The 27176-nt window shown below is 40.0% G+C and overlaps 1 protein-coding gene across 4 annotated transcripts in view; it reads left to right on the top strand.

Annotated features, from left to right (window-relative positions):
- The window catches only part of LOC128031376 (myelin transcription factor 1-like protein), a 149183-nt gene extending 129237 nt beyond the window's left edge, over window positions 1–19946 (top strand). For 3 of the 4 annotated variants that reach the window (XM_052619593.1, XM_052619594.1, XM_052619595.1), the window contains 9 exons: window positions 4649–4717; window positions 6930–6992; window positions 11001–11084; window positions 11589–11810; window positions 13214–13305; window positions 13488–13591; window positions 15340–15387; window positions 15923–15976; window positions 17543–19946. In XM_052619593.1, the coding sequence (XP_052475553.1) occupies window positions 4649–4717; window positions 6930–6992; window positions 11001–11084; window positions 11589–11810; window positions 13214–13305; window positions 13488–13591; window positions 15340–15387; window positions 15923–15976; window positions 17543–17683 (877 nt within the window). In that variant the 3' untranslated portion in view covers window positions 17684–19946. Of the gene's footprint in view, window positions 1–4648; window positions 4718–6929; window positions 6993–11000; window positions 11085–11588; window positions 11811–13213; window positions 13306–13487; window positions 13592–15074; window positions 15105–15339; window positions 15388–15922; window positions 15977–17542 lie in introns of all 4 variants that reach the window. The other variant, XR_008188083.1, reaches the window with a different exon arrangement.
- The last annotated feature ends 7230 nt before the right edge of the window (window positions 19947–27176 follow it).

Here is a 27176-nt window from a genome sequence, read left to right as displayed (position 1 = left end):
TCAAATCATTTCATTACTTTTCTTTTTGTATTAGTAGGCAACTTACAAATTTGTGCTTAATTACCAACTAATTTTTTTTTTATATTATCATTATTAAAATTATTATTATTATTTAACTTATAGACCACTGGGCAAATCAACATGAATTGTCGTTTTTTCCTTCTTTTAATTTTAAATAAAATAATGACTGAATGATACACTGAATCGTCATCAGCTATTATGTTTCAGAAATGATCAAACATCAGAATTGTACATCAAAATAAAACTGTAGGCTAATAGCATAAACACGTTTACCTTTTAATATGAACTTAATGTAGATAATCCCTGCAGAACTGATGAAAACGTCTTTATTATAGAACAATTCTAGAACTATTTAAAGATAGGACCAACTTTGTACAGTCAAAACCAGTTTGATTTGTAGATCGTTGAGTCAAATCTCTCCAGCAACTGCCTGGGAGGTTTGAATGTTGCCGAGGTAAACCCATTTCTGACCAGGACAGTGCACACATCCATGATGCTGGAGAGTAAAGGTAGTCCCGTGCGATTCCTAGTGTCATCTTTTAAAAGCGAGACGAGGGAAAATGCCCGCTCAACATGGGCATTGGAAACAGGCAGAACAAGAAGTCTTATAACGAATTAGCCTAGAACAACCCGCCAATCAAGCTTGAAGTCTGATTGGACAGGATTCCCCTGAACCTTATTGGCTAACCTGAACCATACCTAATTTAAACATCATCCTACATTAGCTATATAATTTATTTTATAGTTAGTTTTCATTAAAAAAAATAAAAATAAAGAATACTGTTTATAGTCAAAAATAAATACCCGCCTGTTGTATCAAAAACCAGCCCAAATTTTAAAGACCCGCCCAATGCATTTTTTTCCGGTCGGACGTGACCAAAAGGAGCCCCGGGACCCCGCCCAATCTGGCAACACTGACCTCTACCAAACAGTTTTACTCGTCTCTCTTAAAAGGATAGCCTTCCCTTCAGAAACTTCCCTAGATCCCCCTTGAGGTTGGGAGAAGCATTACAGCATATGACATGAAACAGCTTCTCAGAACTGTTACAACCCGGTCTGTCTTAGTATGTGTCACGGAGTCCTTGTTTAATTCATGTCCGTCAGTTCGTGCCCTTGCCTTGTGTTCATGTTTTGTTTATGTTTGGATTGATGTTTTTGGTTTCGACTCATGCCTGGACTGTTTATACTCTTTGGATTAGCCCTTAATAAAAACGTACTCGCAATTGGTTTTCTCTCCGTGAATCCTTGTATCCCGGTCGTGAAAGAAGGACTCCGTCACACGGAGAACCAGCGGTATGTTTGCTTGTGTCTCCTCCCCAGCCACAGAGCGGGGGAGGAATGGGTTTGAGGGAACTCGACTGGTGGTTTTTCGGGGGACCAGGGGAGGTCGCCAAGGTGGGTTTGGTCGAGAGGAGGCTCAGCATCGCCCTCAGCCATGGCCTCCCTTCGACCCGGGGCTCGTGTGGGATGGATCAGAGGCACCGTCTCACCATGGCGGAAGGAGAGGGGAGAAGCAGCGCACGTCCGTCATGGTGGCGCCACTGCCCATGATGGCCGCTAGACCAGCGCACGAGGCAGGATGGACGACAGCACAGCGCCACAGCACAAAGTGGTCACCAGTCCAGCGCCACAGTGCAAGATGGCCACCAGCTCAGCGCCAACGCCCAAGATGGCCGCTGACACATTGCTGAATTATTTCTCCATGCTGTCAAAGATCCTAGAGACTCCCAAGACTGTTCACGTCATGGCTGCTGAGCCAGCGCCACAGCCCAAGATGGCCGCCAGCCCAGCGCCACAACACCAGGTGGTCGCCAGCCCAGCACCACAGCACAAGATGGCCGCTAACCTAGCGCCAATGCCCAAGATGGCCACTGATCCAGAGCCACGGTCCAAGATGGCCACCCATCCAGAGTCATGGCCCAAGATGGCCACCAATCCAGTGCCTCAGCACAAGATGGCTGCCAGCCCAGCGCCAATGTCCAAGTTGGCCACCGGTCCAGAGCCACGGTCCAAGATGACCGCCTGTCCGGAGTCATGGCCCAAGATGGCCGCCAATCCAGCACCACAGCTCAAGATGGCCGCCTGTCCAGAGTCATGGTCCAAGAGGGCTGCTTGCCCAGCGCCGCTGCACAGGATGACAGTCACAGCTGACCCTCCGGAGGCGAGTCAGGTTCCAGTTGGTCCTCCAGAGTCAAGTCAGGTTCCAGTGAACTCTCCAGAGTCGAGTCAGTTTCCAGTGAACTCTCCAGAGTCAAGTCAGGTTCCAGTTGACCCTCCGGAGTCGAGTCAGGTTCCAATGAACTCTCCGGAGTCGAGTCAGGTTCCAATGAACTCTCCGATGTCAAGTCAGGTTCCAGTTGACCCTCCAGAGTCGAGTCAGGTTCCAGTTGACCCTCCAGAGTCGAGTCAGGTTCCAGTGAACCCTCCAGAGTCGAGTCAGGTTCCAGTGAACTCTCCAGAGTCCAGTCAGGTTCCTATTGACCCTCCAGAGTCGAGTCAGGTTCCTATTGACCCTCCAGAGTAAAGGCTAGTCACCAATGACCCTCCAGAGTCAGGGCTAGTCACCGATGACCCTCCAGAGTCAGGGCTAGTCACCGTTGACCTTTCAGAGTCGGGTCAAGTCACTGGTGATCTTCAAGGACAGAGTCAAGTCACTAGTGATTTTCAAGGACTGAGTCAAGTCGCCGGTGATCTTCAAGGACTGAGTCCAGTCTGCGGGGATCTTCAGAAACAAATGCAAGTCACCAATGATTTTCATGAGCAAGTGCAAGTCACCAATGATCTTCGCGAGCAGAGTCAGGCCAGCACCGATCTTCTCGAGTCCAGTAGAGACACCAGGGGATTACCAGAGTTTCATCGTCCCGTTGGTCCGGCCGCACGGACGTCTGCTCCGCCCTGGGGGCTCTTGTCCTGATCACAAGGTTGTGGTGGTCTTCTGCTCCACCCTGGGGGGCCCTCGTCCTGACCACACGGTGGTGGTGGTCTTCTGCTCAGCTCTGGGGGGCTCTCATCCTGACCACATGGCTGTGGTGGTCTTCTGCTCCGCCCTGGGGGGCTTCCGCCCTGACCACATGGTTGTGGTGGTCTTCTGCTCCACCCAGCGGTACTCCTGCCTCTACCACAAGGACGTGGTGGCCTTCTGCTCCGCCCTGACCACACGGTTGTTGTGGTCTTCTGCTCCGCCCTGGGGGGCTTCGGCCCTGATCACACGGTTGTGGTGGTCTTCTGCTCCGCCCTGGTGGGCGCCACGTGATGTCCTTCATGGACTTATGTTTTGTGTTTTATGTTTTCTGTTGTGTTTTCTGTCTGTTCCACTCTGTTAGCCTGGCCCTCGGTCCCTCCCCCTGAGCCTCCTCCGGTCCACCTCCCTCCTGGTCTCCCTGTTTTGTGTTTACACTTCTGGTGTCTGTTCCCCATGTTTCTTTTCTGGCCCTCCGTCCCTCCCCCTGAGCCTCCACCTGTCCGCCTCCCTCCTGGTCTCTGTTTTGTGTCTTGTCATGGAGCGTCTGGGAGCCGCTCTGTAGAGGGGGGGTATTGCCACAGTGTCTGGGTTGTGTTCCCTGGGAATCCACTAGATGTCCTCCTTCCCCTAGGTGTCTGTCACTTTATGAACCACATTCTTCACGTTCTCTGCTTAATTATTGCACCCAGCTGTCACTAGTTACCAATCATTACACTCAGTCAATTTCCCATTAGCGTTTGTCTCTCCTTGTGTATTTAACCCGGTCTGTCTTAGTATGTGTCACAGAGTCCTTGTTTAATTCATGCCCGTCAGTTCATGCCCTTGCCTTGTGTTCATGTTTTGTTTATGTTTGGATTTATGTTTTTGGTTTCGACTCATGCCTGGACTGTTAATTCTCTTTGGATTACCCCTTAATAAAAACGTACCCGCAATTGGTTTTCTCTCCGTGAATCCTTGTATCCCAGTCGTGACACATTATAACTAATTTAACATTATAACTGATTTAACTAATTAATCAACATATCGTATAATTAATCTGATCAAAAAAGTAAAATTTGCAGCCCTAATAAAAACATTTGAGCTCTTTTCTAACCCCTGTAATGCACACAGAGGTGTTGTGATGCTCATGGGGGGACTCGATTGAAGTGTTGCCATTTTTACCAGGCTTTTTCCTTTTACATTTGGTAATATAATATTTTGTTTCCTTTATTATGTTTTGGATTTTGGCCTTTCATTCTGTCTATTTTTTCTGGAGACAGATGTCCAACACCAGGGTGTGATGGAAGTGGTCACGTAACCGGTCATTACGCCTCACATACAAGGTGTGACTCCATTCTCTGATGATGGATTCAGTCCAATACAGTTATTGTTTTCAGCTTACTTCAACTATGCTGTTAGACAGTTTGTAGAGACTACCTCTCCATGTTAACCCTTTGAATATTTCTCCAGGGATAAGTGCTAATTTCAAGGGGGAAAACTATACTTTGCTATTCAGAGGGTTAAAATATTGAGCAAAAAAATTCCCTTCACTTGCACCGTCGCTTTATTGCATGCAGTGTTTTCTGTGTGGATTTTGTCTCTCGGTGTGTGTGTTTGTTGTTTAGTATTAGTAGCATGTCTGACCACTGTTTTGTTTCACTAACATCTGCATATGCAATCTTTTAGTCTTTCAGGTTGTCCTTTAGCAGATAAAAGCATTCGGAGTATGATGGCCACCAACTCACAAGAACTCAAGTAAGGATCAAACTGTTGTAACATAATGTTATCCACCTCCAGATCTAAAGCGCCATGGTCATCATAGATAATATCATGTAACAATAGGGAAATTAGCCAAGCATTATATATATATGTATATATATATATATATATATATATATATATATATATATATATATATATATATCACGTTATCTATGATGGCCATATTTTGCGGTCAATGTGAGGTCACTGCACACTACTGTCATATCATTGTGTTAAACTCATTCTGTCATAACCAAACACAGCTTTGGACCCAAAAACAGTACACAGACTAAGAATGATGCAAATAAATACATTTATTAACAAAAGTCAAGCAATACAATTATTGGAAACCGAACAGGCCAGAGATATGTTGGTAGAGCAGAGAGAATAATTTGTTGAACGGGCATGGTAGGCAGAATGCAGGTGGAGTGAGGCCTAAAGCACGGGAAAAACAGAATTGACCCAAACTCATGACCCAAAAACTGGTCCAAAGACACTGAGAGGTTTTAGTACAGTACCACATCAGCACACTGAACGATGTGGAAGAAAATGACTGAAGACCCAGAGTTTAAATACTGGAGGCAGATGAGTTGACTGGCAGCAGGTGATTCAGATTCAGCAATCAGCCGCAGAAAGTGCATAGCCAACTCACAAACGACACACAAAAAGGAAAAAAACACAGCTGGCCAAAAACCCAAATCCCTCACACATTCTGTTAACTGTGATTTAAAACTTAAATATAATTAAAATAATAATCACAAACATGTAGAATTTCATCTTTTATTTGCTTCAAAGTATTCAGTTACAATTCGGTTTACTTGTTTTTTTTTGCTTTATTTTCAGTTTGGTGTTGGCATTTGCCAAACATTTCAATTTAACAGATATATTCTGCTTCCAATGTTGCTTTGGTGATTCCTTTTTGGTTCTTAACTTTCTTAACAGTTGCTAACATCCTTACAGGTGAAAATAACTATTAGTTAAACAAAAATGAAACAAATCATGCATCCATGCTTCCACAAAACATGCTTGTATTGTTACTGAAATACAGTATGATCCCAAGTTAGTAATGTAATCTAGTAATGATCTGAAGTATATCAAATAATATAAATACTGATATGCAACCTAAAGCCAGGGACATTCTTAACAACTAGCTAAAACATTGTAAGACTGAACTGAACACACTTTTGATTTTAAATGCTGACTGTAAACACTCACTGAACGTAGGCTAACTGGCTCTGAAGCATTTGGGTGTGAGTTGTAAGTATCAAATTACATTCATAATCAGTCTTACAGTAGTAGTGTGTTCCTGGCTGAGCTGGCAGGATGACTGGTTCGCGCTAACATGTATACCTGGCTAAATTGCTAACATGGAGCCAGGCCACAGTGCATATTGGCATTATAATGTCATATCACCGTATGTGAATATAAAATAAAGAAAACACTCAACATTGCTCCAGAACAGAACAGCAATTCCATGGTTTGAAAGGCTCCGACACTAATGTAAATCGCTATAGTGATGTTCGATCCCTGAACTAATTGTTCTTTAAGCCTGTTCATACATAGAAAGTCACCGAACTGAATCAAGTTTTAGATCCGGGTTGATAACGCAAGATGCACAGCTGAAGTTTGTTGACCCGTTCTTCAATTCACTGATAAATTCTATGTTATTAAAACCTTTACATTTGTGTCATCACCAATAGCCATGCCAACAAACATTAAGTCCAAATCCCGGCTTGAGGAATTAACTCTCCTATCATAATAAAGGCAAAACATGCCCCATGAGCTCACATACTACCCACACTCTGAGGATCATAGTATGAGGATCCTGTGATGTCACTGTGATAATCGCATGATCTCATGTGTTGACTAGGAATGTTAGTCAAATAATTAAAGTAGTTAAAAAGATGCTTACAGCAGTTTTGTATCAGATTATTGGACACTTTTTATTTTATTTATTTTATTTTATACGAGTCTCAAACCTGCGACCTTCAGGGTTACAACTCTCTAACCATTAGGCCACAGCTGCCCCAAAATATCTAATCCAACTCTCTAACCATTAGGCCTACATTTCTATAAGCTTTGCAGAAAGTTTGTAGAAAGGCCGTTGTGTGAGTCACTATAGAGTTTTCTGAAGATGCTGGAAATGTTACATCAGGGCTGTTCTTTTCTGCATGCTGGGCAGTAACAGAGTGTATTTCTGTCCCAGGTGCCCGACCCCGGGCTGTGATGGCTCGGGACATATCACTGGCAACTACGCTTCACACAGAAGGTAATGTGCGCACACATCCTCGTGGAACAAGAAAAAAAAAAAAAAAAAAAAAAACTACTATTAATGAAATAGTAGGCCAAATAATATTAGCGTACTAAAGAGTGTTCACACATTAAATCATTTGTAAAGTACTTGATTATACAAACCCGATTCCCAAAAAGTTGGGACTGTCACAAACCCAAGAAGAGACCAAGGAATACAGAGACCAGGAGGGAGGTGGAGCGGCGGAGGACCAGGGGGAGGGACGGAGGGCCAGATAAAAATGGGGTGCTGTTAACAAAAATAAGGTACCCAGGAGGGAGGTCCAGGGGGAGGACCAGGGGGATGGACGGAGTGCCAGGTAATAGAGGGTAACAGAGACAGGAAGTGCCAAAAAAAAAAAAAAAACACACACAAGTCCAGGGGAGAACAGAAAGTTCAGTGGCCCAGGGGGCGATCCGACAGGGCAGGAAACCAGGGTGGAGCAAGGTGGAATTGGAGCCATGCGGGTGAGTCAGAAACCCACCAGGGCGGCACAGAGGACCACCACATCCGTGTGGTCAAACAGAAGCCCACAAGGGCGGCGCAAAAAAACACCACAACCGTGCGGTCAAGACAGAAGCCCACCAGGGCAGCGCAGAAGACCACCACATCCGTGCGGTTGAGAAAGAAGCCCACCAGGGCGGCGCAGAAGACCACCACATCCGTGCGGTTGAGAAAGGAGCCCACCAGGGCGGCACCGAGGACCACCACAGTGGGATCGATGATACATGAAAGCAAGTCTGGATAGGCAAGTCTGAAACAGAGAACATGAACAAGTTAAGGGTGGCCTCCGTGGCCACGACAGGATCAGTCGAGCGCTAGTTCAGCAGAGACGTGGAGAGGCTTTGGTAGTTCAGCAGAGACGTGGAGAGGCTCTGGTAGTTCCGCAGAGTTTAGACTGGATTCAGGAAGATCAATGGTGATTTGACTCTGCTCATGAAGATCATTGGTGATCTGACTCTGCTCATGAAGATCATTGGTGACTTGACCTTGCCCATGAAGCACACTGGTGACTTGACTTTGCCCATGAAGATCATTGGTGACTTGACTTTGCCCATGAAGATCATTGGTGACTTGACTTTGCCCATGAAGATCATTGGTGACTTGACTTTGTCCATGAAGATCACTGGTGACTTAACTCTGTCCTTGAAGATCACCGGTGACTTGACTTGACTCCTGAGGTCTAACTGTGGTAGTGCTTAAAGGTGCCATCTGTAATGTTTGGCAAAAAAAATCAAGTCATACTCCACATTCCATACCAGATGGGGGCAGTATGCCTCAATAAAGTGAATTGGTCTACTCTAGAGTAACAAACGAGAAACGGCATAGTCTCTATGCTCCGCCCCTACTTTCACAACAACACTGCAGCCATAGCCGAAGCCTAACTGTGCGTTCACACCGCCGGTGTCTAGAGCATCAAAAATCGTTCTTGCCGCTCTGCTCACGATGCTGCAGAAAGATTTGTGAGCTCTCAGACGCTCTAACGTAGATCGAATGCTTATTTTGTATTCAAAGCGGCCGCAAAGCAAACAAGCTTGTTGATCTCATGCAGACTAACCACAAGGAGCTATAAGTTAACCTCATTAAATATTGTTGTGGACGAAATATTAGGATCCTTTACTTAAAATGAACAATCTCAGACACCTTGGTCCACGTATCACTTTTAATTAATTTTTTATGTCCCTGTACGCAAACAGGGACACATCATAGATTAATACAAACGCTAAACAGCAATAATCAACCTGTCATTTATTCTGCTTGGGAAATAATGTGCCAACTCTCAAGCATTCACCGTGAGACACACGTAATTGACTCTTTTCACACGCTTTCACGCCACACATCAATTTTTTCACGCACAGAAAAAGCACGAAGCAAAGAGGACATGGAGACCAACAGACTAGACAGAGCAGGTTAGTTATAATATAATAAAATGGTTAACGTTAAGTTATAGCTAGCTAATTATCAAACGCAGCTACGGTTAGCCATCGCTAACATTAGCACATTTATCGAACAGCCTTCGATACATTTCTATGTTATAACTTCCCGAAAACAAATACACAAACATATAAAACAAACTTCTAACAAAATACTAACAGCATCTAACTTACCAATGCAAAAGAAATGTTGCAAGTTCGGGGTCGAACCTCATTTCTTTCAGGTCCATCAGTTGTCTCCAGCGATTAAAAGCAGTGCCGATGTTTACTCTGGTTCAGCTCCTTTTCTTATCGGATTTGATTTGTGATTCTGAGCGCGGTGGTGGTCTCTTGCCAAGGGCTTCAGTCATCCTTTCTCTCTCTTCCCTGAACTGAAATGATGTAGTGGGCTGTACTTTCCACATGATTGACATCAGGTTCAGGCACGCCGACAAGCCGTGCGAGTTATTAGTGTATTGCAGGTTGGCTGGTGGTTATGTTGCCCGCATACCGCCTCCCATGGCCGAAACTGGTATTACGGGCTACATTCCATAAAAGTTGGGACAGGTAGCAATAAGAGGCCGGAAAAGTTAAATGTACATATAAAGAACAGCTGGAGGACCAATTTGCAACTTATTAGGTCAATTGACAACATTATTGGGTATAAAAAGAGCCTCTCAGAGTGGCAGTGTCTCTCAGAAGTCAAGATGGGCAGAGGATCACCAATTCCTCCAATGCTGTGGTGAAAAATTGTGGAGCAATATCAAAAAGGAGTTTTTCAGGGAAAATTTGCAAAGAGTTTGAAGTTATCATCATCTACAGTGCATAATATCATCCAAAGATTCAGAGAATCTGGAACAATCTCTTTGCGTAAGGGTCGAGGCTGGAAAACATACTGGATGCCCGTGATCTTCATGCCCTTAGACTGCACTGCATCACATACAGGAATGCTACTGTAATGGAAATCACAACATGGGCTCAGGAATACTTCCAGAAAACAAAAATCTAAAACTCTTATTGGTAAAAAAAGAATCCATATCTAAACATGATCCAGAAGCGCAGGCGTTTTCTCTGGGCCAACACTCATTTAAAATGGACTGTGGCAAAGTGGAAAACTGTTCTGTGGTCAGACGAATCAAAATTTGAAGTTCTTTTTGGAAAACTGGGACGCCATGTCATCCGGACTAAAGAAGACAAGGACAACCCAAGTTGTTATCAGCGCTCAGTTCAGAAGCCTGCATCTCTGATGGTTTGGGGTTGCATGAGTGTGTGTGGCATGGGCAGCTTACACATCTGGAAAGGCACCATCAATGCTGAAAGGTATATCCAAGTTCTAGAACAACATATGCTCTCATCCAGATGTCGTCTCTTTCAGGGAAGACCTTGCATTTTCCAAATTGACAATGCCAAACCACATACTGCAGACTGTTATAAAAAGACAAGAGGATGCCACACAGTGGTAAACATGGCCATGTCCCAACTTTTTTTTTTTTGATGTGTTGATGTCATGAAATTTAAAATCAACTTATTAAAAATATACATTTTCTCAGTTTAAACATTTGATATGTCATTTATGTTGTGTTCTGAATACAATATAGAAATTTGAAACTTCCACATCATTGCTTTGTGTTTTTATTCACAATTTGTACAGTGTCCCAATTTTTTTGGAATCGAGTTTGTAATTTTAACTGTAGTGTGTTAGTCAAGATTACATTTATAGTCAATATGTTTTAAATGTACAAAATTACAACTTTGACATTAACAACATGTGTAATTGCAAATATATTTAAATACAAGTTCTAATAGAAATTATATTAAATTATATTTTAGTTAAACATAAATATTTGTCAATACATTGGTCCATATCTCAAAAGACAAAAAGCACTGCTAAATGCTAAAGTTTGCTAAATGCTTTTAATATATATTTAAACTATAATAAATTTGCATTCAGTTTTAAATAACATGCACTTTTAAAGCATCTTACTTTCATAATAAATACTCTTTTGAAATATTTTGAAGTGTACTTTATTTTTACATTTTAACACTTAGGTTACAACAGTTTTTTTTTTCTCAGTTTGTCAGGATGTCCACGGGCTCGGAAGACTGGAATAAAGATAATACACAATAAAGAGGACAAGGAAGACCAGGAGCCGATCAGGTGCCATCTCACTGCCTTTAAACACCGATAACTTCATCTGCATCCACCTCTTCTATGAAGTCACTTCCAAACAATAATGATTTACTTTCCTCGATGTGAATATTGCAGATATAGTGTTTAAAATTAATATTATTGAATAAGGTAACACTTTACAATAACGTTTTAATAGTTAATGCATTAACTACCATTAACTAACACCGAATAATCCTTTTTTGTTTTTTCTTTTACAGTATTTACTAATCTTTCTTAAGGTTAGTTAATAAACATACAACTATTAATATAAAAACAGGAAGTAATAAAATACACAGGGTGCTAGTAAAATGCACTAGTTAGATGTAAAATGCTCTTTTAGGACACTAAAGTGATGTTTTCCAGTTACTAGACAAATATAAGGAGGCAAAACGTTATAGTTATAAGCCAGCTTCTACTAGGTGGCACTAGGCAGTGTTATTTGTCTGAAAGAGATCGCAGTACAGTGAAACAGTAGTTTATTTGTATTTTCAGGTGTCCGGTTCCTGGTTGTGACGGTCAGGGTCACATAACGGGCAAATATGCGTCGCACCGCAGCGCGTCTGGCTGCCCTCTAGCGGCCAAACGACAGAAGGATGGCTTTATCAACGGCCCCCAGTTCACGTGGAAGGCTGGGAAGACGGATGGCATGACGTGTCCCACTCCAGGCTGTGACGGCTCTGGACACGTCAGCGGCAGTTTCCTGACCCACAGAAGGTAAAAATGACTCTCTCAAACTTTTATTAAGAAGGCTTATTCTTTAATTTATTTGATGTCATAATAGCTATAGACTGAATGATTTTTCTCAGTTAGCCCTTGGGAATCTTCAAAAATATTAAGTAAAAAATATTAAATTAGGCTAAATAATAAAAGCATCAATGTCATGTCATTTGGGTGTCTGGTGTCTGACTGTGACCGAATTCTCAGGCATACATTTAGCCTCAAGGATCTCACTTTATCTTTTCAGACCAAAATAAAAGAAACATCTAATGGTTAAAAAAAAAAAATTGGTTCCCATTGAATTCAATTGTATAGACAAACTATATAACTGAAGTCAAAGGGATCTAAAACCGTTTGGATACCAACATTCTTCAAAACACTTTCATCAGTCTTCCTACACACATTTCCATCGCTTTAACAAAACAAAATATATTTTTTTTAAAGGGGTCATATGATGCTATTTAAAAGATCATTATTTTGTGTATTTGGTGTAACAGAATATGTTGACATGCTTTAATGTTAAAAAAAAAAAAACATTATTTTTCAAATACTGTACATTATTGTAGGTCCTCTATGCCCCGCGTAATTTTCTACAAAGTCCATCCTTCCGACAAGCACAGTCTGCTCTGATTGGCCATCTGACACAGTGCATTGTGATTGGGCAAACACTGCAAGCACTCGTTAGAAATGTACCGCCCCTTTCCATAATCACAAGCTTCATCTTTCCAAATAAATGTAAAGAGGGTTAATAATGTCCTTAGTTTTACCATCAGTTCAGGAATGAAAGGGTTGCGTCACAGACACAGTGATGAAGCTTGTATGTGTTTGCAGTAGTGTTCCTGTAGCTCAATTGGTATCGCAGTGTACTATCAAGCGCAAGGTTGGGGGTTCGATTCCCTTGGAACACAATTTTTAGCCTGAATGCACTGTAAGTCGCTTTGAATAAAAGCGTCTGCTAAATGCATACATTTAATTTATTTTTTTATTAATTTTAGTGTTTTTGAAAGACGTCTCTTATGCTCATCAAGGCTGCATTTATTAGATCACTAATACAGTTAAAGCAGTAAAATTGTGAAATATTATCACAGTTTTAAATTAAATTAAACTGTTTTTGCAGCTTAATATTTTTGTAATGCATTTTCGTTCCGGATTATTTGATGAATGAATAGTTCAATAGAACAGCATGTATTTGAAAATGAATTTTTTTTTTTTTTTTTTGACATTATAAATGTCTTTACTGTCAAAATTAAATGTGTTATTGCTGAAAAACAATTATTAATTTATTTAAAATAATAATAATAATAATTACTGATCCCAAACCTTTAAACGGTAAGGTACACTATATGAGACTTTATTTTTAGTGTTAATAATCCAGATTTTATGCTCTCTTATTGTTACAGTCTCTCCGGTTGTCCACGTGCCACAGCAGCAATGAAGAAAGCCAGACTATCAGGAGTGGAGATGCTCACAATAAAACAGCAATCAAGCAATGGTAAAAGAAAGAAAATAATCCCACGTTACACTGTAGAGCTCAAAACAAAACCAGTTCAACACATTCAACAATTTGCAATCAAAAATGCAGCTGATGACAGTCTCTGCATCTCTGTAATGATGCTAAAAACAAGAGATTGCTTATTATGTGCTACAAATTGTGTTTGTCTGTCCTCACTCTAGGATTAGACTGTGACACAGATGTTAAACAGCTGGATGAAGATATTAAAGATTTAAATGAATCAAATTCACAGGTGGAGGCGGATATGATCAAACTTAGAACACAGGTGAGAGGATTTATAGAAGGAGCTTTGTACTCCATATGTGAGTATTAACTTCACATTATATCAAATCAATGTTTGGAATTATTACAATTTGTTTTTTCATGTTTTTGAAAAGTCTCTTATGTTCACCAAGGCTGCATGTACAGTGTATAAAAAAATTAAAACTGTAATATTGTACATTTGATTAAAATTCTAAATAACTGTTTTCTATTTTTAAATGTCTTAATGTAATTTATTTATGTGATGCACAGCTGTATTTTCAGCATCATTCCTCCAGTCTTCAGTGTCACATGATCTTCAAAAATCAGAATAATATGATGATTTGCTAAATTTCTGATTATTATGTTGAAAACATTTCAGCTGTTTCACACTAGGGTTGCAATAGCGTCGTTCATACACTATTATTTAGAAGTTTGGGGTTAATCAAATAATAGAGAAAAACTTGCATGGTTTTCAAATGGTTTCGTACATTGACATCAATCAATCAGTAATTGTACACCAGTATTAAATGAGCAGCAGACCAGCATATTTGTCACGTAATATACAGTACAGACCAAAGGTTTGGAAACATTACTATTTTTAATGTTTTTGAAAGAAGTTTCTTCTGCTCATCAAGCCTGCATTTATTTAATCAAAAATACAGAAAAAACTGTAATATTGTGAAATATTATTACAACTTAAAATAATAGTTTTCTATTTGAATATATATATATATATATATATTCCTGTGATGCAAAGCTGAATTTTCAGCATCATTACTCCAGCCTTCAGTGTCACATGTAACATCCAGTCAATCACATGATCATTTAGAAATCATTCTAATATTCTGATTTATTATGAGTGTTGGAAACAGTTCTGCTGTCTAATATATTTGATCAATAAAAGGTTAAAAAGAACTGCATTTATTAAAAATAAAAATAAAAATTCTAATAATATATATTCTAATAATATATTTTATTTACTATCACTTTTTAGCAATTTAACACATCCTTGCTGAATAAAAGTATTGATTTTATTAAAAAAGAAGAAAGAAAGAAAAAATACTGACCCCAATTTTTTTTTTTTTTTATTATTCATCAAAGTATCCTACAAAAGTGTCACATGTTCTGAAAAAAATATTAAGCAGCAGAACTGTTTCCAGCTTTGATAATGAATCATCATATTAGAATGATTTCTAAAGGATCATGTGATAATGATCCTAAAAATTCAGCTTGGCATCACAGAAATAAATGATAATTTAAAGTATAATAAATTTAAAAACAATTATTTTAAATTGTAATAATATATCACAATATTACAAAAATTCTGTATTTTTGATCAAATAAATGCAGGCTTGATGAGCAGAAGAAACTTCTTTCAAAAACATTAAAAATAGTAATGTTTCCAGACTTTTGGTCTGTACTGTATATATTCAGTTTTATGGACTTTTAATTTGTATTATTTAGTTCCTGTGCTCCTTTGTTTGATTTTTCCCGTCATTATTCAGTTGACATGGTGATTCATTCGACCTGCACAGGTATTTACTATTATTACCCTCATTTGCTTTGTATTTAAGTTGCAGTCTTTTCAGTTCTCAGGTGTCCGTTCATGTCTGTGTTGCAATTAATAAATCATTCAATTTCAAACATCAACCCTACAACTACGGTACTTACCGTAGTCTCAGTTAAAACAAACATGATAATAATTGATGGTGTTCTGCTCTGAAGATGTACGCAACAGATTTAACACATCTGCTGATTCATGTCCCACAGATTACCACAATGGAGTCTAATCTGAAGTCTTTAGAGGAAGAAAACAAGGTGATTGAACCTCAAAATGAATCTCTCCTGCATGAGCTGGCCAGCCTCAGCCATTCACTGATAAACAGTTTAGCTAATATCCAGCTACCTCATATGGTAAGGGCCACCACCCCAACAACAGAGGACAAGTGGTGGACAAAGAGCGCATTACTTTATTCTGTTCAATAAGAGATGTTGAAAGTAACTTTATTGGGATTTAGGCTGCAGTTCTTGGTACTTTCAACTCATTTTGCATAAAAGTCTGTGCTTCAAACTAGTCCATAGGTGGAAAATTGTAGGAGTCAGTTTAATTCTTGGTTCTTAAATGTTACCAGCTCTGCTTTAAAAAAAAAGTTTTCTAGTTTTAGCTGATCTCCCGGTCAGGCTGGTTTTATCTTGAGCTGGTTTAAGATGGTTTACCCCGCATCGAGTTATCTTAGTAAAAGTTTTTCTAGATGTGTTCTTAGATTGGGTGTTCAGACAGAAGTGGCCAGGTCTTGAATGAATTGAGAATGTTATTTGCTGTAAGCTAATACACTTTTGTTTTTACCTCTAGAAATCACTTCACAAAGAGACTCCAGTTAGACATAACAGCTGTTTACATCAGAGAGTAAGACCACAGTTTAACCCTTACCCTTTCCATACATATGAATATTTGTGTGCTGTGAATACTATATCGTTTATGTCAGTCAACACTTCAAGTGGCTGAGCGCAGTTGGTGTCAGTCATGCTTGAAGTCATTATTGATTTATTCTGTCATTCATTTATATCCACCTAAATATATTTGTTGTTCATGCTTAATACTGACTTTCACTAAACCAATTTTTATTAACCATTCATTCAGCTTCAGTTCTTCACACATTGTTTTCCCCCATTAGTGAATGCTACCAAATCCAGCCATTTCCATTGAGACTGAATTGAATAAAAAAATGATGTTTGCCACAGATGTTTTATGTTTCTACATTGTATTTATTTTAAAGCTGCAGTTGGTAACTTTTGACGCTCTAGCGGTTAATAAACAGAACTGCTTGCGTCTTGCGGAAGAACAATGTAGCCGGAACTACTTCTCTCTGTTTATGTCTATGAAGAATCACAAAGGTACTGGGTTACTCCGCCGCGGTACCCCCGAAGCAATCTAAAATAGTCCGAATATAAACACTTATTATAGGTGCACCCTAGTGATTCAGGACAGGCTAAACACACACAAAGTAACGGACCGCAGCTCTGATTGGTTGTTTCTTACCGGGAGCGATGGAGTTTCTGCAAATGGCAATAGGACACTGGGAGGAGCCAGAGGAGCTTGATTTTTTTTCACAGATTATCTGTCTCATATTCTACTGTCAGGACATAATGACAGATTTAACAAATATGTAAAAAATATGTTTACAAAAGTTACCTACTGCAGCTTTAATTAAAGTTTTGTTGTGGCTGCAACAAGTTGTTTGAAGTATTCATATCAGGGTTTGCAAAATTCATAATTAAAAAATTGGCTTCCTTTCAGTTCACAACTGTTAGTTTAAACTGAATTAAATTCACACACCAGATGTTGAATTTCAATTTTTTTTTTTTTTTTTAATTACAATTTTGCATTTGCACAAATCACAGTTACAAAAAGGTTTTGTGACAAAAACATTTACATCATAGACTTCACAAATGATGCTATTATTATGGTGTCCCTGATACTGTTATATGCTGTTTTATGATATCAAATCTTAAAACAAATTTTTATTTCGCAGCAAAAGTAATGTCCACCACATTGTTCTTACATCCCCTTATAATAAATAAATCAATAAATAAATCTGGGAACTGAAAAAAGGCCAAATTTTCTTTTAATTCTTTTAATGTTACTTGTAATATTTACAGCAAAAAAATTCAATAATGATGCTTTAAAATAGTGTGAACTATGAAAACAGACTTGATTATTATCACCAAACGTTTCTGCAAATAGCCCATATGTTTTTGGCCAAATACACAGATAGTAAACTGCATTTACATGTATAGCAGTTCCATTTATTATTATTTTTTTCAGTCCATTTTAATTCTCTCTTCTAAAATTCTGATTACACTTATGCATCATGTGAACTGTATACAGGAATAACAGTAATTCAGGAACTGAATTATAATGTATGACTTAATTCTCAGAGGTGTATAACCCCGACTGTATTTCATCTGACAGGAGCCGATGAGTGAACAGAACTTTGACGCATATGTGACCACACTAACGGACATTTACACAAATCAAGATCACTATCAGAGTCCAGAGAACAAGGCCCTGCTAGAAAATATCAAACAAGCGGTGCAAGGCATTCAAGTCTAGCACCTCAGAACGTTCCTAAATGGAAAGAATACTGGGGAAAGAAGAAGCTTCCAGAAAAAAAATAATCCTAATAATCAAGTGGGATGCCTCATGCTTTGCTGTTGTAGTTTATCAAACAGTGTTAAAATCATGTTTTTTTTTAGTTTTTTGTTTTTTAAGTGTTATGCTGGCTAAACATGGTTTTTCTTTGGGTTTATTTTTCTGGCCTTGCTTTAAAAAAAATAATGATCTGCAAAATAGATTTTGAAAGTATTCAGATTTTGTACGTCTTCACATTGGCTGATGTAATGTGATTCATTCTTCTGGCTGCTCAGTGATGCACCTTTAAGTGTATATTTTGAAACCGTAATGCACCCACTACTGAACATAAGTTGACGTTTGCTGAAAGAGTGTCAAGAACTGGAAAAAGGTGGCCACTGAACATTTCTGTTTTAGTTAAATCTCTTTTTTGGCCCATTTTTCCTGAGGAGAAGAATCTGCCTAATAATTATGCACACCTTGATATAGGGTGTTGATCTCCTTAGGCCACACCCTCCCTCGTTACACAAATATACATTCAAGTTTATATCGCTTGGACTTGGAAATCATGGATAAAATGATGATATGGTCAAAATAATCACTTGCCTAATAATTGTGCACTCAGTGTATGTGTAAGGTTGGGGCAGGTGGAGGGGGTGGTATGTGAATGTTTTATTTTAAACGTCAATAAGCTTATGGTGGAGACTTTTTTTACTGCTTCAAACTGCAAAAGGAAATGCTTTGATTATTTGTAGCTTCGTTGTTTAATTTGCATCATTGTAACAACAATAGCGGCTCTAAACATCACATCGTGAATGATTTGGTCTCTTCTTGAAATAGCAGTAACCAGAATGGAACAGTCACAGCAATATATGACTTAACCATGTGTATAAAAAAAAGAGATGCAATCTATGTGGTGGGTATATGCAATTTCATGTTTATAAACAGTGGAAGCTACAAAATCTTTTTACTATATGTAAATGATTGATTTTTATATAAATCTTTTAATACAAATGTTTTAAAGGGACGGAAAGGTGAAAATTAGGTTTAGAGACCAATGCTCTATGAGTTTCATTTTGTTCCTGTATACAGTGCTGCTGGATGTTTGTACAGTACGGAAACTAAAGCAGAAGGCATCTGTAAAGAATATAGACAATGAAAACGGGACCTACAGGGTTTTTGACCCCCACCTTTGTGCCAGAAGACTATTTGCACTTATCCCACCTTGGGTCGATGTGCAATCTCCAAGTGTCTCTTTGGCACGAGGAAGACATGATGACAGACGTTCAGTGGTGTGAGGAGATGAGAGATTACAGGGATTTGAAATATTAATGTGGACAATATCTTTACGAGAAATATTGTGAATATTTAAATAATAATGCTAGTACACTGAGTATGTTCAACAACATACAAAATAATCCCCAGCAGCACTTTATGTCTAATCACTGTACAAAATCATTAAAGAGTACTCAATCGAAATAAAGCATTTTAAGAAAAAAAAAAAAAATCTCCCAATGCAATGGGATCGGTTGTTCAAGTCAGCGGTAGAGTTCGGGGGTGTTGCGGCATCACGTGCACCCCTCATTTCCATTGTACTTTTAGCTGTAGCAGCCTTGTTAATACCTTACACGAAGCTAATGCAAAGGTGCTTGTACTTCACTGGATCTTGTCCATTGTACTAATCAGTCCTTTTAAGGGCTCCATAAATCATGCACAGCATCACATCTGCAGCTTTTTGCAAATATAGTAATGCTTTCGATAGAGAAAATGCTAGTATCAGTTTTTGAATCGATTATCATCATCAGTACAATGGAAATGGGAATTAAAGCACAAACATGCTGCTCATTTACTGTCGGTGCATATTACCTTTTTTTATTTATTTTTTTATACTGTATGTGACTGATTACTCAAAGTAAAATGAAAGAAGTCACATATTCGAATGCCGAGTTTTCATATGAATTATTGTGAATTCATGAGTTTACTTATCTGACATGTTTCATTTCAAGGTTGATTTGTTTAATCATTAATGAAGACAGGATTTTGTATAAACTATTGTGCTCTCTGTGGAACTGGAGTTTGATTTATTTTTGTACAATACAGCATGAATTTGTTTTCATTTTACTATAAATGTGTGAGATCACAAGTTACGGTGATTTTTCATTTTTAAATCGTGAAATTTGTACAATATTTGTCATGCTGGATGTTGATACATCGTACTCTGAATAAAGAAAATGGTGTTGCCACAGACTTGACTAGACATCTTCTATGAATGAATGAAATCTGTTAGAGAAGAAGAAATGCTTAAGAAATTACAAGCTTTACCAATTAAAGGTCCCATTTTTCGTGCTTTTTTGAAGCTTTGATTGTGTTAACAGTGTGCAATATAACATGTTCATGTTTCGCGTGTAAAAAAAACTGTATTTTTCACACAATTCACTTATCTGTATACCGCTGTTTTCACTGTCATAAAAACGGGCTGACGTCTTTCTTGTTCTATAAACTCCCTCTTTCAGAAATATGTAACGAGTTCTGATTGGGCCAGCGGTTCCTGTGTTGTGATTCGACAGCAGCTGAGCGTACGCTGCCCTCCTGGAAACGCGTGATTGGCTTGTTTTGAGAAGCAAGTGGGCAGGAGCATGTGCAGGAGATGTACTAATCACAGGAGCGTTTTTACTGACGAGATGCACATGAAAATAGCATTTGTTTTTTTACACAGCCCTAACATCTAGTTAACAAAGCTAAACAGCATTGACCTTTGTGTAATAAGTTACAGAAACTGTTAAACGCACCAAATTAAATAATAAAATACACTTACCAGTTGTGGTCCATAAACAACGCCTTCTCCAGAAAAAGAGGGAACTGCTCCATCTTTCAGGAATAATCTTTGTGCGAATCCGGAATTAAACTGATTGAGATTGAGGAAGCTGTCCTCAGCAAAATGTACTGCACATAGTTTTACATGTGGATTATAATTTTCAGGAACAGAGTTAAATTGTAAATTGTAACCATTAATCTCCAAGTACAGCGTCCCTGGGAAAGCCAAACAAAGATGATTGGACTCCAAAATGAAAATAACAACGTTTCAACGACATGGTGACAAACACAAACGCAACTCTTCCTATTCTCCGTCGGAGCACAACAATGCCACGCCCCCTTTTTGTGTATTCATGTAGGTGTAGGTTAGTCAAAAAACTGTTTTATTGACGTCATTACTGCAGGAAGTAGAGGGATGTAGTCCAAACTGGTCGTTCGATGTAGGCGAATTCTGTTAAATAAAATATCTCGCTTGGTATTGAACTTTGAGCTTTAGGATTTTACAGATATTATTTATACTCTAACAACAACATTAAACATTAACTAAAGTTTAAAACATGGGATCACGAAGAAGGGGACCTTTAATGTCGTATGTAAATGTTAACTATTCATTTCAGCTAAGCTGACAGCCATAAATCAATATAATAATACAAGTGAGTAAGTAAAGTTTATTTATATAGTACATTTATCACAACAAAGCTGACCAAAGCGCTGAACATAGTCAAAGATAAAGATAAAATAAACAGAACAAAACAGATTATACAGTAAAACAATGGAACATAGATAAAATCCAATTTAAATGCCTGGGAATAAAGATATGTTTTCAACTTCATTTTAAAAGTTGTGATAGATGGTGCAAGGCGAATGTCCAGTGGACGTTGGTTCCAGAGACGAGGGGCCGCAATAGAAAAAGCCCTATCACCCTTTGTTTTTAAGCGTGAATGAGGGACAACTAAAAGAGCTCTATCAGAAGATCTTAGAGATCTGGAGGATGAAACAGGAATAAGATGATCAGAGAGATAAGATGGGGCTTGACCATTAAGAGCTTTAAAAACAAACAACAAAATTTTAAACTGAATTCTAAAATAGACAGGAAGCAGATGAAGAGAGGCTAAAACTGTTGTAATGTGATCTGTTTTCTTTGCCCCGGTCAACAGCCTTGCAGCAGCATTGTGTACCATCTTCAAGCGTGCAATGGAAGACTGAGGAAGACCCAAATATAATGATTTACAGTAGTCAAGGCGGGAGGTAATAAAAGCATGAATGACTTTCTCCAGGTCATTAAAAGTTCAAAATCTCGAGATGATCCGTAACTGATAAAAACTGTTCTTGACAACTGTATTAATTTGTTTAGTTAAACAAAGTTCAGAGTCCAGAATGACACCAAGATTTCTGACCTGGGAGGTGACTGAGGGGAAATGCTTGTCAAGCTCATTTATGAGACCACTTCTCAACTTAGGGGGGCCAAAGACAATTTCTTCCGTTTTATTTTCATTAAGTCTAAGAAAACTATTGGAAAGCCATTTCTTGATATCTCCTAGGCAGGCCAATAAGGGTTGAATGTTATCACCAGCTTTCAATGGTCATCAGCATATAAATGCATTCAATCATCAGCATATAAATGAAATTAAACATTGTGTCTCCTAATAATGTCTCCCAGAGGTCGCATACATAAATTAAAAAGGAGTGGCCCTAAAATGGACCCTTGAGGCACTCCACAGATAATAGGAGCAACAGATGAAGAAAACTTACCTAACTCAACAGAAAAGGACCTGTTTCTAAGATATGAATTAAACCACTGCAAAGCAATACCCCTAATACCAAAAAAAATTTCTAACCGGCAGAGAAGAATATCATGGTCAACTGTATCAAAAGCAGCTGTAAGATCAAGAAGCCGCAGAACTGAATTTTTACCACTATCCACTGCAAGCAAAATGTCATTGAATACTTTAAGCAAAGCAGACTCAGTGCTGTGATGGGCAGATAAACCAGATTGGAGAGGTTCTGTTAATTTAGCTGCATTTAAAAAGGAAATCAATTGTGAATATATAACTTTTTTCTAAAAGTTTTGATAAAAATGAAAGCTTAGAAACAGGCCGATAATTATCAAGGCAATTTTCCTCCAAACCCTGTTTCTTAAGCAAAGGTTGAACTACAGCATGCTTAAAACATTTCGGGACTACCCCAGCACTTAGAGACTAGTTAATCAATGACTGAATGGAAGTCCCAATTTCAGAAAAAGAGGCCTTAATAATCTCGGAAGGAATGACATCAAGTGAAGAGGGAGTTTTCTTCATCTTATTGACCAAATCACAGAGTTCCCTCAAAGAAACATTTTGAAAACAAGAAAAGGAAGCCGGACCTGCCAGCGAAAACAGTGACAGATCTGATGATTGCAAGGTAAAAGAGGAGTGAATAGCTAACACTTTTTCTGAAAAAAAAAACTGTAAATTTCATAATGTTCAGTTGAGGGTTCCACATGAAACTGACAACCTGGATTAATTATTGAATTAATCGTGGAAAACAGAATTCTAGGTCTATGAGAGTGTGTATTAATCAAATCTAAAAAAATACTTAGACCTAGCTGATTTTGCAGCTTTCTGAAAGTTTAACAAACATTCTTTGAAAAACTCACAAGACACAGTTATCGAATCCTGTTTCCATTTCCTCTCCGCTTGACGACATGCCCGCCTAAGAGATCGAGCATTGTCGTCCAGCCAGTAATAAGATTTCTGCCTGGGTGACTTTAACTTAAAAGGTGCAATAACATCTAAAATATTAGAACAATTGGTATAGAGAAGAGAAGTCAGTTCATCAGGCCCAATGGAAGACTCAACAGCATTCAAAATAGATCCTTCAGCAGCGTTAGCATGATAGAGTTCACTAAACTGAGGAGGAATAGATGAGTTTATACAGTGAGCATAATAGCCCAGATGTTTTTCCATAACTGCAGAATTCTCAGTATGGACATTAAAATCAATAGGGCTGTGATCAGAGAAGGAGACATCTTCTATGTTTACATCTTCTACAGCAACACCATTTGTCAAAATAAGGTCCAGAGTTTGACCATGAACATGAGTTGCTCCAATTATATGTTGCATAAAACCAAAAGATTCCAAAATATTACCAAATTCACTGACCAAGGGTCGACCTGGGCAGCACACATGTATATTAAAATCTCCCAATAATAACAGCTGATCATATGATGGCAAGATATGAGTTACAAATTCACAAAAATCTTGTATAAAAGTACTGTCAAAATTAGGTGGCCTATAAATAAGCGCACAGAACACTGCAGTGGAATCAATCTCTAGCACAAGACATTGTAACTCAAATGATGCATAAGTCCTGACAGAAACGGGACGTATGTTAAGGGTTTGTGTAAAAACCATGGCAACGCCCTTGCCAATACATCGTGGTGTACTAATAAAACAACAGTCCGGCAGACACTGTTCTTCAAAAACTGATGACTCACCAGCAGAAGCCCATGTCTTAGGAAATGTATATCCAACTTAAAATAAAATAAAAGTCTTGTTGCACACGGACCTAGCATTGACTAGGGCCATGCTGAGATGAGACTGTAGTTCTGGGTTCCAGTCCAGTCGAACAAAATCCAGTTGGCGAAGATTTAAATGTTCCACTCCTCTCCGGCGAAGTCGTAAACGCGCAAAGTGGAGGTAGAAGAATCACCGAAAACGGGAAGATGAAAAGCATATATATAATCCCAGGAGCGTCGAGCAAGGTTATGCCCCTCCAAATATGTTGTATCCAGGGAAAACTAGGTTGAGAATTGTAAGGTGGAAGCAATCGCCCGTCTAATTCTCACATGCCTTGACAACCTCTCTTTTTGCTGCGTTTCCGTACAAGAGGAACACAGCACAGTAGTTGGTAAACGCACTCTGGCGCAGGATGATTGGAAGAGGATTGAGAGCGACAGTAGAGAACTGGGCAGTTTCTCAGGTAACCAGCTTCCATACAACATTTGATGTTAAATAGGGCTTGGCGATCGTAGGTCAGCACTGAGTCTACATGATACCAGTGCAACAACACACAGAGAACAAACAGTTCAGGTAACGTTACTACAGACTGAAACACACAAGAGAGACGGCATACCGAGTGCACTGGCGCCATCTTGTTAGCATCAAGAAAGTAACTTGTATATGCAAAACTAAAAAAAATAACTAAAAATAACAAACTAAATAAAAAATAAAAGAAAATAAAAAAAACATCTTTATTCAACAATTCTTCTCCCCAAAGTTACCATCTACTGCCATTATCAAGAGTAATGCGTAATGTAACGTATGCACCTGATTTCCTCTGGTCATAAACAAGGTGCAGTGCTTATGTGTTCTTTCTGCACAAAAAGTATTTTGTTAGGTTTGTAAAATTTCGGTTGAACCACTGAGGTCACATGGACTATTTTAGCAGTGTTCTTACTGTAACGATCGTGCACCAGAGAGACACAGGGAGAGGGAGAGATCCAATAGCAGGTAAGATTTATTAAACAAATCATGGTATCCAAATAAACAGTCCAAGGAACAAACAAAACAAAAGATGGAACAGGAAGGAAAGGAACGAGAACTCGGAGGATGAGAAGGCAAGGGTAAATCTCGGGAGATGAGAACACTGGTAACACGAAGGGTAAGGACTCCATCCAAACAACAGGGTAAGACTGGTATTTATAAGGTGGCTAATGACAATAGATTGCCTGCACCTGGTGCAATTAACTGGAGTGCAATTACTGTGATGACAGGACAAGACTAGAGGAATTCTAGTGCCTGTGGTGAAGTGCCTAAGGGGAAGTGAGCCCACTAGTGGACACCCAGGGAAACAGAGGCTAGACAGCGTGACATTACCCCCTCCTCCACGGAGCAGCTGCCAGATGCTCCACCCGAAACCAAGGGAAAACCAAACAGACAAAGAGACTAGGAGGGAGGTGGAGCGGCGGAGGACTAGGGGGAGGGACGGAGGGCCAGATAGCATGGTAAAACAGAGACAAGTGGACCAGGTAGAATGGGGAAACAGAGACAAGACAACCAGGTAAAATGGGGAAACAGAGACAAGAGAAGTGCAACACAAAACAAGGAGTACAGGAGGGTGGTGGACCGTCGGAGGATCAGGGGGAGGGACGGAGGGCCAGGTCCATGGGAGGAAACAGACAGAAAAAACAAAACACAAAAACATAAGTCCACGAAGGACATCACGTGACGCCCACCAGGGCGGAGCAGAAGACCACCACAACCGTGTGGTCAGGGCGGAAGCCCCCCAGGGCGGAGCAGAAGACCACCACCTCCTTGTGGTCGGGACGGATGCCCCCCAGGGCGGAACAGAATACCACCACATCCTTGTGGTCGAGGCCGGAGTCCCCCAGGGCGGAGCAGAAGACCACCACAACCGTGTGGTCAGGACGGATGCCCCCCAGGGCGGAGCAGAAGACCAGCACAACCAGGTGGTCAGGGCGGAATCCCCCCAGGGCAGAGCAGAAGACCAGCACAACCAGGTGGTCAGGGCAGAATCCCCCCAGGGCGGAGCAGAAGACCACCACATTCTTGTGGTCGATGCAGAAAGCCCCCAGAGCGGAGCAGAAGACCACCACATCCATGCGGCCGGACCAACGGGAGGACGAAACTCTGGTAATCCCAAGGTGTTTATACTGGATTCCAGAAGATCGGTGCTGACTTGACTCTGCTCATGAAGATTATTGGTGACTTGCATTTGTTCATGAAGATCAATGGTGACTTGCCTTTGTTCATGAAGATCAATGGTGACTTGCCTTTGTTCATGAAGATCCCCGGTGACTTGACTCAGTCCTTGAAGATCATTGGTGACTTGACTCAGTCCTTGAAGATCCCCGGTGACTTGACTCAGTCCTTGAAGATCCCCGGTGACTTGACTCAGTCCTTGAAGATCACCAGTGACTTGACTCTGTCCTTGAAGATCACCAGTGACTTGACTTGACTCTGAAAGGTCAACGGTGACTAGCCTTGTCTCCGGAAAGTCCATGGTGACTAGTACTGACTCTGGAAGGTCAACGGTGACTATCCCTGATTCTGGAAGGTCAATGGTGACTAACCATGACTCCAGAAAGTCAACGGTTACTAACCCTGAGTCTGGAGGGTCCACAAGCACCTGACTAGAGTCTGGAGGGTCAACCAGAACCTGACTCAACTCTGAAAATTCAACGGTCACCTGACTCGACTCTGGAAGGTCAACAGGAACTAACCCTGACTCTGGGAGGTCAACGGTGACTAACCCTGACTCTGGAAGGTCGACGGTGACTAACCCTGAGTCTGGAAGGTCGACGGTGACTAACCCTGATTCTGGAAGGTTGACGGTGACTAACCCTGATTCTGGAAGGTTGACGGTGACTAACCCTGACTCTGGAGGGTCTATGAGCACCTGACTCGACTTTGGAGGGTCCACGAGCACCTGACTCGACTCTGGAGGGTCAACCGGAACCTGACTCAACTCTGGAAATTCAATGGGCACCTGACTCGACTTTGGAGGGTCAACAGGAATCTGACTTGATTCAGGAGGATCAACTGGAACATGACTCGACTCTGGATGGTCAACAGGAGCCTGACTCAACTCTGGACAGTCAACTGGAATTTGCCTCGACTCTGTAAGGTCAACAGGAAATAGCCCTGACTCTGGAAGGTCA

Source organism: Carassius gibelio, chromosome A17, assembly GCF_023724105.1.
Source record: "Carassius gibelio isolate Cgi1373 ecotype wild population from Czech Republic chromosome A17, carGib1.2-hapl.c, whole genome shotgun sequence".
Classification (NCBI taxonomy): Eukaryota; Metazoa; Chordata; class Actinopteri; order Cypriniformes; family Cyprinidae; genus Carassius; species Carassius gibelio.
The sequence above is the reverse complement of the archived record's forward strand: the minus strand, read 5'-3'. Positions and strand labels throughout refer to the sequence as shown.